At 47.2% G+C, this 14,145-nt stretch overlaps 1 protein-coding gene across 1 annotated transcript in view; it reads left to right on the top strand.

Moving 5' to 3' along the window:
• Positions 1-7,345, top strand: part of LOC119971067 (granule associated Rac and RHOG effector protein 1-like) — an 86,380-nt gene extending 79,035 nt beyond the window's left edge. The window contains 2 exon segments of the mRNA XM_038806208.1: positions 1,548-1,626; positions 5,959-7,345. Of these exon segments, the coding sequence (XP_038662136.1) occupies positions 1,548-1,626; positions 5,959-6,288 (409 nt within the window). The 3' untranslated portion in view covers positions 6,289-7,345.
• The last annotated feature ends 6,800 nt before the right edge of the window (positions 7,346-14,145 follow it).

A 14,145-nucleotide genomic window follows, 5' to 3' on the forward strand; every position in this document is an offset into this window, starting at 1 on the left:
AATGATGGTTGGGAGTTGATGTTCATTTCCAAACCTCCAGAAATTCATCCAGTTTCCTTTTGGGACAAGGAATCAGCGTTAATCCCACAGCCTTACCCCCTTCAGGCAGTTTTTAATTTTCTTGTCATATGGAGACACCAGCTTCCCGCACTCCCAGTTTACCTCCCTGCCCGAACCCGTCCACCAGATCCATACAAAAAGACATCGTCCCACCCACCCTGAAGCCAACACACACCCTGCATGAAACAGAGAACCCCCCCTCCAAAAAATAGACACAGTTACATTTACATACAAAACCCCCATCCCTGACCCTCAGTTTGAGTCCAATTTCTCGGCCTGCACAAAGGCCCACGCCTCCTCCGGGGACTCGAAATAATGGTGACGGTCCTTGTAGGTGACCCACAGACGCGCCGGCTGCAACATGCCAAACTTCACACCCTGTCTGTGGAGCACCGCCTTCGTCCGGTTGAACCCGGCCCTCCGCTTAGCCACCTCCGCACTCCAGTCCTGGTAGATCCGCACCACCGTGTTCTCCCGCTTGCTGCTCCGCTCCTTCTGGGTCCACCGAAGCACGCACTCCCGGTCAACGAACCGGTGGAACCGCACCAGCACCGCCTGCGGCGGCTCATTCAGCTTGGGCCTCCTAGCCAGTATTCTGTGGGCCCCCTCCAGCTCCAGGGGCCCCTGGAAGGACCCAGCTCCCGTCAGCGAGTTCAGCAAAACGACCACATAAGCCGCCAGGTCCGACCCCTCCAGCCCCTCCGTGAGGCCCAGGAACCGTAAATTTTTACACCTCGACCGGTTCTCCATCTCCTCGAACCGCTCCTGCCACTTTTTATGGAGCGCCTCGTGCATCTCCACCTTCCCCGCGACGGCCGCGGCCTCATCCTCCCTTTCGGAGGCCTGCTGCTGCAGCTCCCGGATTGCGGCCCCCTGGGCTGTCTGAGTCTCCAGCAGCTTACCAGTGGTAGCCTTCAGCGACTCCAGCAGCTCCACCTTAAGCTCCTGAAAGCAGCATGAAGAGTCTCCTGCCAAACGTGCGGCTTAGCTCTGCATAGCCGCAACCGGAAGTCACCGTGAGAGGAATGTTGACGGAGGTCAATGAGAGAGATGCTTGTCCTTTGGTGCTGGGGACCTATAACATCCACCGAGAAACAGGCTGACCACGCAGAACTCTCAGTACTGCATGGAGATTCTTGGTTAGGTGTCAGCATTGGCTCAGTGGGTAACATCCGTGTCTCTGAATCATGAGTTCAATTCCCAGCCCAGCGATTTGAGCACAGAATCCAGGCTGACGCTGCCATTGTCACACTGAGGGAGTGCCACACCTCCACTTTCAGGTGGATGGGATTGCAATTTGGGGGATCTTACTGTGCGCAGGTCGACCGTCACATTTCCCATGTTGCAACAGTGCACATTAGTGGGTGCTTCCATTGACCATGAAACACTGAGGTTGTGAACGGTGCTATAGAAATATTCCATCTCTCGTCTCTCTGTGAGGGGCCCGCTGTGCGTAGATACCTTCACTGTTCTGTTCTGTTCTGCAGAAAACACAGCAGTGGTGATCAAGAGACTGCTAATCTACCGTCTCCTCCTGTCTTACCCACACCAGATGACCTTTGCCAGGTATGAACATAAATCGTCTTTCCCCATCATTTAAAGTTTTGCATGTTACAAATGTGTAAAAATATACTGTGTTTTCTCTTCCACCCTTCCTGCTGCCAGGGGTAGAAATAGTTGGACAGATGTCCTGTTCTCTCCAAATGTTACATGGTCAAACTTCCGAGGTATACGTGTGTGAGCGTTGGGGAGAAGGGGGCATTTAACATCTCTGGAGTACAATTTTACCGGTTCCAGCTGTAGAACTACTTCACGTAACAAGTTACAGCACATATTGGAGCAGGAGTGGACTATTTGTTTCCCGCAGCCAGCCCAACCATTATTGTAGCTGATCGGCCTTAATACCACTTTCCCACCCACAATGTCCCCGACAATCCTGGCCTTAAAGATAATCAACGTTTAAAAAAATCCACAGCCCTCTGGGTAGAGAATTCCAGAGATTTGCAAACCCTTTGAGTAATGTAATTTCTCCTCATCTCAGTCCTAAATGATCAACCCCCTATTCTAGGTTACCCAGTCAGAGAAATAACCTGTTAAATACGCTGTCGAGCTCCTTCAGAATCTAGTAAGTTACGATGAGATCACCCCTGATTTTTTTAAACTCCAGAGAGGGACCAATCTGGTGACCCTTCACTCTACCACCTTCACTGGAGACCAAAATGGCAGGTGTGGCCTCATCGAAGCCTAGTACAATTGTAGCAAGTCTTCTTTATTCTTGTGCTCCTGTCCTCTTACACTAAAGGCCAGGATACCATTTGACTTCCTAATTGCCTCCTGTCCCAGCCTTCTAACCTTCTGTATTCTCCGAGCCAGTATTATACTCCCCGCATTATATTCCGTCCCCACGTTATACTCCATTTGCCATCTTGTTGCCCACGCACGTAACGTGTCTGTATCTCTTTGTAAGCGCTTTGTGTCCTCCTTATGAACATGCGAATTTGGGGCAGCACGGTAGCACAAGTGGCTAGCACTGTGGCTTCACAACGCCAGGGTCTCAGGTTTGATTTCCCTCTGGGTCACTGTGTGTGCGGAGTCTGCACATTCTCCCCGTGTCTGTATGTGTTTCCTCTGGGTGCTCCGGTTTCCTCCCACAGTCCAAAGACGTACAGGTTAGGTGGATTGGCCATGATAAATTGTTCCTTGGTGACTAAAAAGGTTAGGAGGGGTTATTGGGTTACGGGGATAGGGTGGAAGTGAGGGCTTAAGTAATAATACTAATAATCGCTTATTGTCACAAGTAGGCTTCAATGAAGTTACTGTGAAAAGCCCCTAGTTGCCACATTCCGGCGCCTGTTCAGGGAGGCTGGAATGGGACTTGAACCCGCGCTGCTGGTCTTGTTCTGCATTACAAGCCAGCTGTCTTAGTCCACTGTGCTAAACCAGCCCCATCTTGTGGGTCGGTGCAGATTCGATGGGCAGAATGGCCTCCTTCTGCACTGTATGTTCTATACGCAAACCTCTCTCAATATGAATATTTATGAATCTCACATCTTTTTGCATTCTTACGACTGAGGTGAATAACTTCACATGTCCCCACATTATACTCCATCTGCCATCTTGTTGCCCACGAACGTAACGTGTCTGTATCTCTTTGTAAGCTCTTTGTGTCCTCCTTATGAACATACAAATTAGGAGGAGGCCATTCGGCTCCTCTAGCCTGCTCCGCCATTTGATAAGTTCATGGCTGACCTCAACTCCGCTTTCTCGGCGGCCCCCCATAACCCTTTTCCTCTCTTGTCAATCGGTGTTCTAAATCAGCCTTGAAAATATTCAGTGAGAGGGGCAGCACGGCGGCGCAGTGGTTAGCACTGCTGCCTCACGGCGCCGAAGTCCCAGGTTCGATCCCGGCTCTGGGTCCACTGTCCGTGTGGAGTTTGCACGTTCTCCCCGTGTTTGCATGGGTTTCACCCCCACAACCTAAAGATGTGCAGGGTAGGTGGATTGGCCACGCTAAATTGTCACTTAATTGGAAAAAACAAATTGGGCACTCTAAAGTTTTTAATAAAAAAGAAAATATTCATGAGCCTGCATCTCCAGCTCGCTGGGGAAGAGACTTTCACAGACTATCAACACTGGGGAAACAAACAATCTCCTTTTCTGTGGCCTAAATGGGAGACACCTGATTTTTAAACTATTTCTATCTGGTTCAACTCACTCTCGTAAGGGAAAGCATCCTTTCAGCATTTACCCTGACAAGTGCCGTCAGGACCTTGTATATTTCAGAAAGATGATCTCTCGTTCTTCCGAACACCAAATATGACCTCATCAACTCTTCACTAGGGGCTGGTTTAGCACACTGGGCTAAATCGCTGGCTTTGAAAGCAGATCAAGGCAGGCCAGCAGTGTGGTTCAATTCCCGTACCAGCCTCCCCGAACAGGCGCTGGAATGTGGCGACTAGGGGCTTTTCACAGTAACTTCATTGAAGCCTATTCGCGACAATAAGCGATTTTCATTTCATTTCATTTCATTCTTGCAAAACATCCTACTTTTCCATTCCATTCTCCTTGCAAAAATAACATGTAATTTGCCTTCCTAATCACTTACTGGAGAACATAGAACTGTACAGCACAGTGCAGGCCCTTCAGCCCACGATGTTGTGCCGAACTAGTCTGAAACTAAGATCAAATCAACCTACTCCAATCATTCTAGTGCACTCCATATGCCTATCCAATAACCGCTTGAAAGTTCCTAAAGTGTCCGTCCACTACCATAGCTGGGAGTGTGTTCCACGCTCCAACCACATTCTGAGTAAAGAACCTACCTCTGACATCCTCCCCTACGTCTTCCACCATGAACCTTATACCTGCACGCTAACCTTTTGTGGTTCTTGTCACGCACCCCGATCTCTTTGTATCTCAGTTCTGTGATCTTTCTCCATTTAAATAATACGCTGATTTTCTCTTCTTCCTTCCAGAGTGGGCAAGTTCACATTTTCCCACATTGTACTCACTCTGCCAAATTTGTGGCCATTCACTCAGCCTATCCCTATATCCCTTTGCAGACTCCTCGTTCCTCCTCACAATTGACTTCCCTACTATCTTTGTGCCGTCAGCAAATTTTGCAATCGGACTTTTGGTCCCTCCATCCGAGACATTGTAAATAGTTGAGGCCCCAGCATTGATCCCTGTGGCATTCCATTAGATACAGATTGCCAACCTCAAATGACCCATTAACCCTACTCCCTGCTTTCTGTTAGCTCACCAATTCTCTATCCATGATGATGTGTTATCCCTGACACTATCAGCTCTTATTCTGTGTGGTCACCTTTGTTGTGGCACCGTATCAAACACCTTGCATTACCAGCTACCCTTACATTGCCAGCAAATCTGGGTACATCACTGTCTGTCTCTTGGTCTTAATTAATTTTTATTAGTGTCACAAGTAGGCTGACATTAACACTGCAATGAAGTTACTGTGAAAAGTCCCTAGTCGCCACATTCCGGCGCCTGTTCAGGTCACAGGGGGAGAATTTAGAATGTCCAATTCACCGAACAAGTACGTCTTTCGGGACTTGTGGGAGGAAACCGGAGCACCCGGAGGGAACCCACGCAGACACGGGGAGAACGTGCAGACTCCGCACAGAGAGTGACCCAAGCAGGAATCGAACCCAGGTCCCTGCCATTGTGAAGCAACAGTGCTAACCACTGTGCTACCGTGCCACCTTTTAAGTTTTCATTAGAAATCTTAAATTGTCGTGACCCTGGCTGTGATCCTGTGGTAATCCAATAATTATACCCTGACAACTTGCAAATGCCTCATTTATCCTTCCTTCCTGTTTGTTAACCAGTTTTCCACCTGTGCAAATCTGGGCAATGAGTGACTGAAGGACAAAAGTAAAATATTGTGGAGGCAGCAAATCTGAAATTTAGAGGAAATGCTGGAAATTCTCAGCATCTCGGGCAGCATCGGTGGTGAGAGAGGAATAGGGTTAACATTTCTGCTGTGGATCCAGTGCTGGTCGTCTCCATGTTCCAAGTGTTTGCACCAGTTGTTGTTTTTAATTTGGATTCATATCAGGGTACTACTTTCAGCATTTGACCCAATACAAAGATTTTGCGCACACAGCAGTTTTTTGCTGAAACTCCAGGACCATGGAAGACACACCAGTACTGTTACTAAGACCTTGGTATTATTGATAGAAGTCTAGTACTATCGTGGATCACTTTTCCTGTGTCTTGCTACCATACCTTTTTGTCGGAGTTGTTTATTTAACTAAGTGTTCTCAATTTCCTCTCGGCCTCTGCATAAAGCACCTCTTACCTAGGTTGATTTTTATTGCAGAGTTCTGCTGTGATGTACCTCGCTATTACACTAATTTGTGATAGTTTCTTACGCAGGATAACAAGACCAAGACCTGGCCTCCGAAGGCTCCCTGGCAACACTCCGCATCCCTCACCAACACAATGCCCAATCCTGGGACCTCGCTGTATCAGATGACAAACCCAGTCAGCCAGTGGAATGATTCCATGCAGATCCTCCAGTCGCCCGTGTGGTCAACAGCCGGTGACAACACTCCTTCTACAGGAATCTCTTCCAACTTTTCCTACACGCAACAACAACAGTCCCAGCAGCAGCAACAAGCTTCCCAGCACAAAACAATGAACAAGGGCTTCAAATCCTACCCCATCAAGCAGGAGCGGAGACAGTCCTATCTCCACCAATACTAAGTGTTTGGAAGTGACTTTAAAAAGGGTTCTGTATTCTAGTGAATAGTCGCACTATTTGTAAATGCTGTGTGTGAGGCAGCCCTGCCACCTAATTGTCTCCTTGTTGGTGTGTTCTGCACTTCCCAGCTGCTGGTTGGAACCAACCCAGAAGAAGACAATAGATTGTCACATCTGTATCTGGTTGTCAGGCCACCCTCCAGTGTTGTCCATTCACAATGACAGGCAGTCAGAAGTTGGCAGTGTGATTCAGTGGGGGACTTACCTGCTCCCTTGCTGCCTCCAGTCAGTGTGTTGAGATTTTGTACTCCGAGCCTGGCCATTGGCTGATGGGCTGCCGGTTACACCCGAGCCCAGCTGCCGGGCCCCATGGCTGGGGAGCCTGGTGCATTCGGAAGGGTACACAGAGCTGTCTGTAAGACGTATCAGCTGCCAGCCATCTCATTTGCTGAATACAACTAGAACCAGGTTAAGAATTACAGCCGTTCTGGTTGCTGGTCTGAATACCTGCCATTTCTACCATAATCTGATTCCCGGCCGCAATGGTTGTGGTTACAGCCTGAACCCTTTTCAAACCAGTCGGCGTAACATTGAGTTGCCCCAGTGTTGGTGGATGAAAGCATAAAATCATTGAAACATGTCCCTTAGACCTCCACTGATAGAATAAAATAAATAAAAAGTCAATTTTACAGCAAGGACATTTGGGGTAGGTGCTGTTATCCCCCCCTGCAGCATTTAGACTGCTCATTAGGGTACATTTCCTTTAAAGAGTAGCTTAATCTTTGTAATGTCGTGGTGTAGTTGCTGGTTTAATGTACTGAAGTTTTGAGTTTTTCCACTTTCTCAATTTTGAGCTATTCAGCCTGTCTTTTTTGTAAGCTGACTGACCGACACAGTGGGAGATGTCACTGTGCATTAACATTGTGTTACCCGGGGGGTATGGGGGAAACTGAATTGATGGTAATACCTTGCACCTATTTCTAAAACTCAAGGGCAGTGAACGCTGTATCGATGACTATGCTTGAATACAGTTGTATCAATGACATGGGGGGGGGGGGGGGGGGGAAATCAAACGATAAACTAAAAATCATTATTTAAATATAAGAGCTGCTCAAACTGTTTTATAGTTTGTATCAAGAAAAAAAACATTGAAAAAAAATCATCTATATAATTTTTTGTACCTTTTTTTATTTTTATAAACGAACCAGTGACGTTTTCGGGAGGGAGTCTTGTCGTCATCGTGAAACGTGACAGACTGACCCCCATATCCCGAAGGTGGGAGCTTCCGTTACAATAAACATCCTCGGCTGACCTCCACCCACCCCCTCGGATGATTTGTGGTTAGCAGGGGCATTGCATTGGTCAGTTGTTGGCTTCTGGGTGTCAGGGGGAGGGTTTAAAAAAGAAAAGCCTGGGCACCCGGCGCAAACTTACTTGGTCAGGCAAACGTATTTTTTACAAAAGTACCATTTGCCACCGCTCATATTAATCTCTGTCTCTCTCTCTTATGTAATCTCTCATTCACTCACGCTCTCTCTCGCACGCTCTCTGTCTCTCTCGCACGCTCTCTGTCTCTCTCGCACGCTCTCTGTCTCTCTCGCACGCTCTCTGTCTCTCTCCCACGCTCTCTGTCTCTCTCGCACGCTCTCTGTCTCTCTCGCACGCTCTCTGTCTCTCTCGCACGCTCTCTGTCTCTCTCGCACGCTCTCTGTCTCTCTCGCACGCTCTCTGTCTCTCTCGCACGCTCTCTGTCTCTCTCGCACGCTCTCTGTCTCTCTCGCACGCTCTCTGTCTCTCTCGCACGCTCTCTGTCTCTCTCGCACGCTCTCTGTCTCTCTCGCACGCTCTCTGTCTCTCTCGCACGCTCTGTCTCTCTCGCGCGCTCTCTGTCTCTCTCGCGCGCGCTCTGTCTCTCTCGCGCGCGCTCTGTCTCTCTCGCGCGCGCTCTGTCTCTCTCGCGCGCGCTCTGTCTCTCTCGCACACTCTGTCTCTCTCGCACACTCTGTCTCTCTCGCACGCGCTCTGTCTCTCTCGCACGCGCTCTGTCTCTCTCGCACGCTCTCTGTCTCTCTCGCACGCTCTATGTCTCTCTCGCACGCTCTCTGTCTCTCTCGCACGCTCTCTGTCTCTCTCGCACGCTCTCTGTCTCTCTCGCACGCTCTCTGTCTCTCTCGCACGCTCTCTGTCTCTCTCGCACGCTCTGTCTCTCTCGCACGCTCTCTGTCTCTCTCGCACGCTCTCTGTCTCTCTCGCACGCTCTCTGTCTCTCTCGCACGCTCTCTGTCTCTCTCGCACGCTCTCTGTCTCTCTCGCACGCTCTTCATATCTCGCACATGTTCTCTCTCTCACGTTCTCCGTGTCTCTCTCGCTTGCACGCTCTCCGTGTCTTTCTCTCTCTCGCTCTCTTTTTCTCTCTCTCGCTCTCTTTTTCTCTCTCTCGCTCTCTTTTTCTCTCTCTCGCTCTCTTTTTCTCTCTCTCGCTCTTGCTTGCTCACTCGGACTTTCTCTATCATACTTGTTCTCTCATGTTCGCTGTGAAGCTCCATTTGTTTCTATCTCTCTTTCTCCTATGAATGCTCTACAAAAGGTCATGAAGGATTTTGTGTTCTTTTCAGCTGGTTTAGCAACCAGCCAATGAAATACACCGCCTTAGAGTTTCCAAATTCTGCCTTTCTGACCAGTGTGACACTGGACAGCCCTGGATTGGAATGCCCTACAGTCTGATCTCAGCTGGGTGTCATCTCCAAGTATTTGCTGTTTCACTTCACTTGTCAATGAGTTGCTCAGTTACAGTGATCGGCTATCCTTTTCCACCCAGAACCTGCTCTTCCTCGTCAGGTGTATGAATTTCTCCAACCCTCCAGAATGGGAAATCTGTGCCTGACCTGCCTCCCACCATCACCCTGATGGAGCTACTGGGGGGAGAGGGTAATTTGTTGGAGAGGAAGGGAATCGGGTTGGTTTAGGTTATTTGGGAAGATGCCTCCTGCAGATCCAAATTCAGAAGTAAAAATTAAAAATGTAGAAACATGATGAAAATGTATATAAACAGCCGTACGGAAGACGATATTGACACTTTGGGGTTTACACCCTTTGATAGAGGATTTGAAGCCAGATTTAGAGCTGCTTTAGATAATACTTTGAGGCTGTTACCAGACACAGGGACTATGGAAAATCTGTGTTAAAAATCTTACATGCACTTTCTGCCACCTTTTTTCCATTATAAATTTATACTTCAACACCTATGATGGGTATTTCCTAAGTAAATGTGTGTCACACTGTAACTACATCTCCTGTGGAAACACCACCAATGGTGACAATGGGACTATAATTACAGTCTGACTCTTCCCATTGTAAATGTTGGCCTAGGAAATAATAATGGAACTATATAAAAATAAGGACAGTGTGACTGTGAAATAGGGACTGACTTCTACCCACACGTTGGTCACATGTGGCCACAGTCTGAATTACTCATCCCTCTCACCTTCTTTCAGATTAAGGCAGCAGTTGTGGTCTTTATTCTCTCGGATGAAGTGCCATATAGGAAGTCAGATTTTTTAACTTTAAAAGATTTTCTGTTGTTTTTTTAAAAATAAAAATTGCATCTGTCAGATACTGGACAAATTAGACTTTTTGTGCTCATGGTAGGATTGAAAACAATGTTTTGAAGTGCTCCTGCAGTTTCCTGTTTGTAAAAGTGAATTCACACATTGCTAGTGTCTTGCTGTCGATATATTGTAACTGCATTCACCGCCCAGCTACTGGGACCCCCTCTTGTTGTTCAAAACTTGATCTTGCAATTCCTTCAGCAAACATCACAGGTTTTTGGGACGAGGACATTTGATTCGGTTTAGTTGAGCAACCGAGCAGTATCGTTTTGGGCGGAGAGGGGCGGGGGAGATGGAGGGCGGTGGGATTGGTTGTGCTTGATTGAATTTCACAAGAGATCTTACCGAAGTTTGCAATTTCAGCAACAGTTTGAGCCGTAGGTTGATTTTAAATTAAATTCTGCAAATCAACCCGCAACCTCTGTTCCCACCCACTAATGCAACGTTTCTTCAAAAATAAGTTTTTACAAAAAGTTTCATTCATTCGTGTCGCATGCGGTGAGCTGGGTGATAACTGTGGTTGTATCTGCCCCCGAGCTGTGGTCATCCTTCAAACACCAGCCTACCCACACCTGACAAAAACCACCAACCGTGAGGAACTGCTTGCTTTGGATTTTATTCTTTACACATGCATGCCCACGCAGTATATTAAAAATAAATCATCGTAAAGAAATTGGGGTGACCAACATTTAGCATTCCTGCTTGATGGCGTCCTTACACGCATACCCTTTTTAAAAAATTGCCTCTAACTCCTTGAATCCCTTGGCTGACCACCCACCTGGTAACTGACCTACACGTTTAATGTCACCACCGTAGCGTGGTTGGAAAACTGCATGGCTCCCCCTCTCACTGTTCCTGACTGGGGAAGTGTCAGACCCTCAGTCTTGCCATTTCTGTTCCCGGAAGATTTCCCAGATGACCAACTGCCCCGCCTGATCAAACCGTCTTGTTTCCCACTTTTTCCAGTATGGTGATAAAACTCTCAGAAGTAAACGAGAAAATCACATCCACACGACCATTTCTGTAAACGCCTGATCCCCCCCCCCCCCCCCCCCCCCCCCCCCCCCGGGTTTCAGTCAAACCTGTGTACAGGAGATTAACTCTGGTGGGTATTTGGCAACCCTAAAAGTGGAACTCTGACAAGTTACATCCCCACCTTCAAGACCTCTTGAGGCAATTGTGTGCCAATGATGGAAGTATATCGTTTGGGATTTTCACCTTCCTCGGTCCAGTGTCCCTCCGTGGTGACTGATTGTGTGTGTGTGTGTGTGAATTGAAGTTGGAACCCAATCTGCAATGAAGGGAGCAGAGGAATGTCCAATGTAGTCCTGTCGAACTAGTTTTGATAATTCTTTTACACAATTGTCATTTTTGATTGGCTTGCATTGTGTTAAATGATTTGACTCCTCCAATTGGAGAGTCTAACAGATCTCCACTTAAAAAAAAAACTTAATATTTGTGTAAATGCATCAACAGTATTAATCTTATTTTTGTATTTTCTAAAACATAATACCATCACTGTATATTTTAAAATATGTAAGTAAAGATGGGTTTTAAAAGTGCATTTGACTAATTTGGTAAACTGTTCTAATGAAGATGGTGGTCAGGCGAGTGGCGAGTCCACTTTTTCTATTGAACACCTCTATATCTCCACCTCCTGGTGCTATAAACTGCAGAACACACAGAAGATGGGCATCAGTTCCGGTTTGAATGCAGCGTGTTGGTGGGGCTATTGTATCCTCATGGTCAAAGGGCTCGGTTTTCAAACAGGATATCAAATTGCGTTCACCCAAGGATTTGACAACTCGCGTCGATCACCCGTGCAGAGTGTTAAAGTTCTCAAATAAATCTGCCAAACGAACCCTGCTTACTGTATAAATAAACAGCTGGTCTGCCTGCATTTTGTTCACGTAAAATTAGACTTTAGTTTTTGCAGAACTGAAAAAATGAGACTCCCGAATTCTTTCCTGGGATGTGGATGTCGGGATCAGGACCTGCCTTTGTTGCCCATCTCTAACTGCCCTGTGAAAGTAGTGGTGAGCCGAATGTGTCACATCACTGTTGGAAGAGAAAAACCTGGGAGGTTTTATATTAACAAATTGGAGGCCCTTCTGTTTTCGCTTTGAAGACTGTTCATCTGGGAGCTAACCATTGGAGGCACCTTGGCATATCCTTAAGTGGCAGGTTTGATGCCGTGAGACATTGGTGGTGAGACCTGAGTGAGAGTTACTTTTGATATTTAAAAACCAGGACCCAACCAGATACCAGTGTGTCTCCTGGTTGAGTCCCTGAAGTGGCACCCGAGACGGAACTGGGTGTGAAGATTTGACCCGTTACCCGAGGGAGATGTTTATTGAATAGTCTTTCCTTCGGAACAGACATGGATTAAATGGGGAGAGAGTGACGGGTCCACTATTTTTAGTCAATGCTGCCCTCAGCCTGCTACATAATGTGTAAAAATTGCTAAACTCTTGGATACTCTGTTAAAAGTGTGGGACTCGACCTGGTCAGTTGTACTGGAGCTGTAAATGTTGATAGCATATCCACCCCATAGCCAACATCTGTGCCAGATGTCAGCAGTGGCCCCTATCATTCCCAGGTGTACCTGTTCTAACGTAGGGCAGAGTGAGAATGCTGGGTGTGTGTGTGTGTGGACTAACACTGTGTTTTAATTATGGTGTGGGTGGTGAACAGTGCCTGATGAACCCTGCCCCCACTCAAGTTCAGGGACAGAGTAACATGTCGATCCTTTCTCTTTTCTCTCGCCCTCTCCTTCTTGACCCTTTGAATCTGAGGGCTGTGATGGTGTCTAGGGGAATTCTGCAGTATTCTCTCTCCCTCGCCGATGTTCCTGCCCCAAGTTGCTAATGAGCAAAGGGCCCAGGGCAGCTCGTTCTCCCGGATGTGTTCACCTGAAGTTGAGAGTCAAAGCAGAAACATTTGAAACTGCAATTGTAATTTTTTTTTGTATTTCATCATTTAAGCTTATATAATTAAATTTGCTTTATTAAAGATGCACATTTACCATTTCTTTTTTAAACTTAGTTTCTGTTGATTTTTTAGAGTTGGTTTGCTTCACAACCTGTTTCTATTGTCAATATTTATCACGGGCCCGCCCTGCACATCATCTTCACAACGGGTTACAGCGGTTCAAGAAGGCAGCTCAGAGCCACTTTCTGAAGGGCATTTTGGGATGGCTGGATCTCTCGCCTTGCGATGTCCTGAGAATTCGTTTTTTGTACATTGTGATGCAATACGTGTATCGATACAGTGTCGTTCGGGACTCCCCAAACAATGCATGGACAGTGAAGTGAAGTCACTTGTACAGCCAGTTATGCATAGGAAGCCTCCACAAATATCAATGACATAAATGACCACATCATCTGTTTTTGGTTATTGATCGAGAGATCACTGGAAAATAGGAACAGGCGGAGGCCATTCAGCCCCTCGGTCCTGCTGTGCTATTCAACTTGATCATGGCTGATTGCCCAGCTCAACACCGTTTTCCTTGCTACCCTTAATATCCTTTGATGTCATTAGTACCAAGAAGTCTCTCTCCTTCTATCTTGAATATTCTCGATGACCAAGCTTTTAAGGCCCTCTGGGATAAGGAATTTCAAAGAGGCACTACCCTCGGAGTGAAGAAATTCCTCCTCATCTCAGTCACATCCCTTGGGATGGGATCTTCTGGTTTGGAAAGTAGTCAGGGACCAGGAGGATGTGATTGCAGCCAAGGCAGAGAAGGGGAGTGCAGAGTGTTGGCCTCTGCAATTGTCCCAACAATTCTCTCCGCTTGTTTGGCTGAGAGTGGGGGTTGCAGGTGGATGGGCTTATTGGCTGTGGTACTGTGGTACAGGAGCAATTCAACTGGGGGGAGTCCATAAGAATGTGGTGGTGTTAGGGAACAGTAGAATGAGCAGGTTGGCACTGTTCTCTGTAACAAGCAGCGAGAGTCCAGACGACTGGAAAATAGGTGCCAAGGGTTCAGGACATCTGCCAAGAACTTGCAGTGGGAGGGGGAGAATCTAGTGGCCATGGTCCACATGTGTATCCATCACAGGCAGGATGAGGAAGAATGTTCTGCCTCGTCAATATGAGAAGCTAGCGACTAAATTGAGAAGCGGAACCCCAAAGGTAATAATTTTTGGATTATTACTTGAGCCACATGTAAATTGGCATTGGACAAATCAGATTAGATAAATGAATGCGTGGCTCAAAGATTGGTGTGGGGGGAATGGATTCCTGCTCATGG

Source organism: Scyliorhinus canicula, chromosome 9 (genome assembly GCF_902713615.1).
Source record: "Scyliorhinus canicula chromosome 9, sScyCan1.1, whole genome shotgun sequence".
Classification (NCBI taxonomy): Eukaryota; Metazoa; Chordata; class Chondrichthyes; order Carcharhiniformes; family Scyliorhinidae; genus Scyliorhinus; species Scyliorhinus canicula.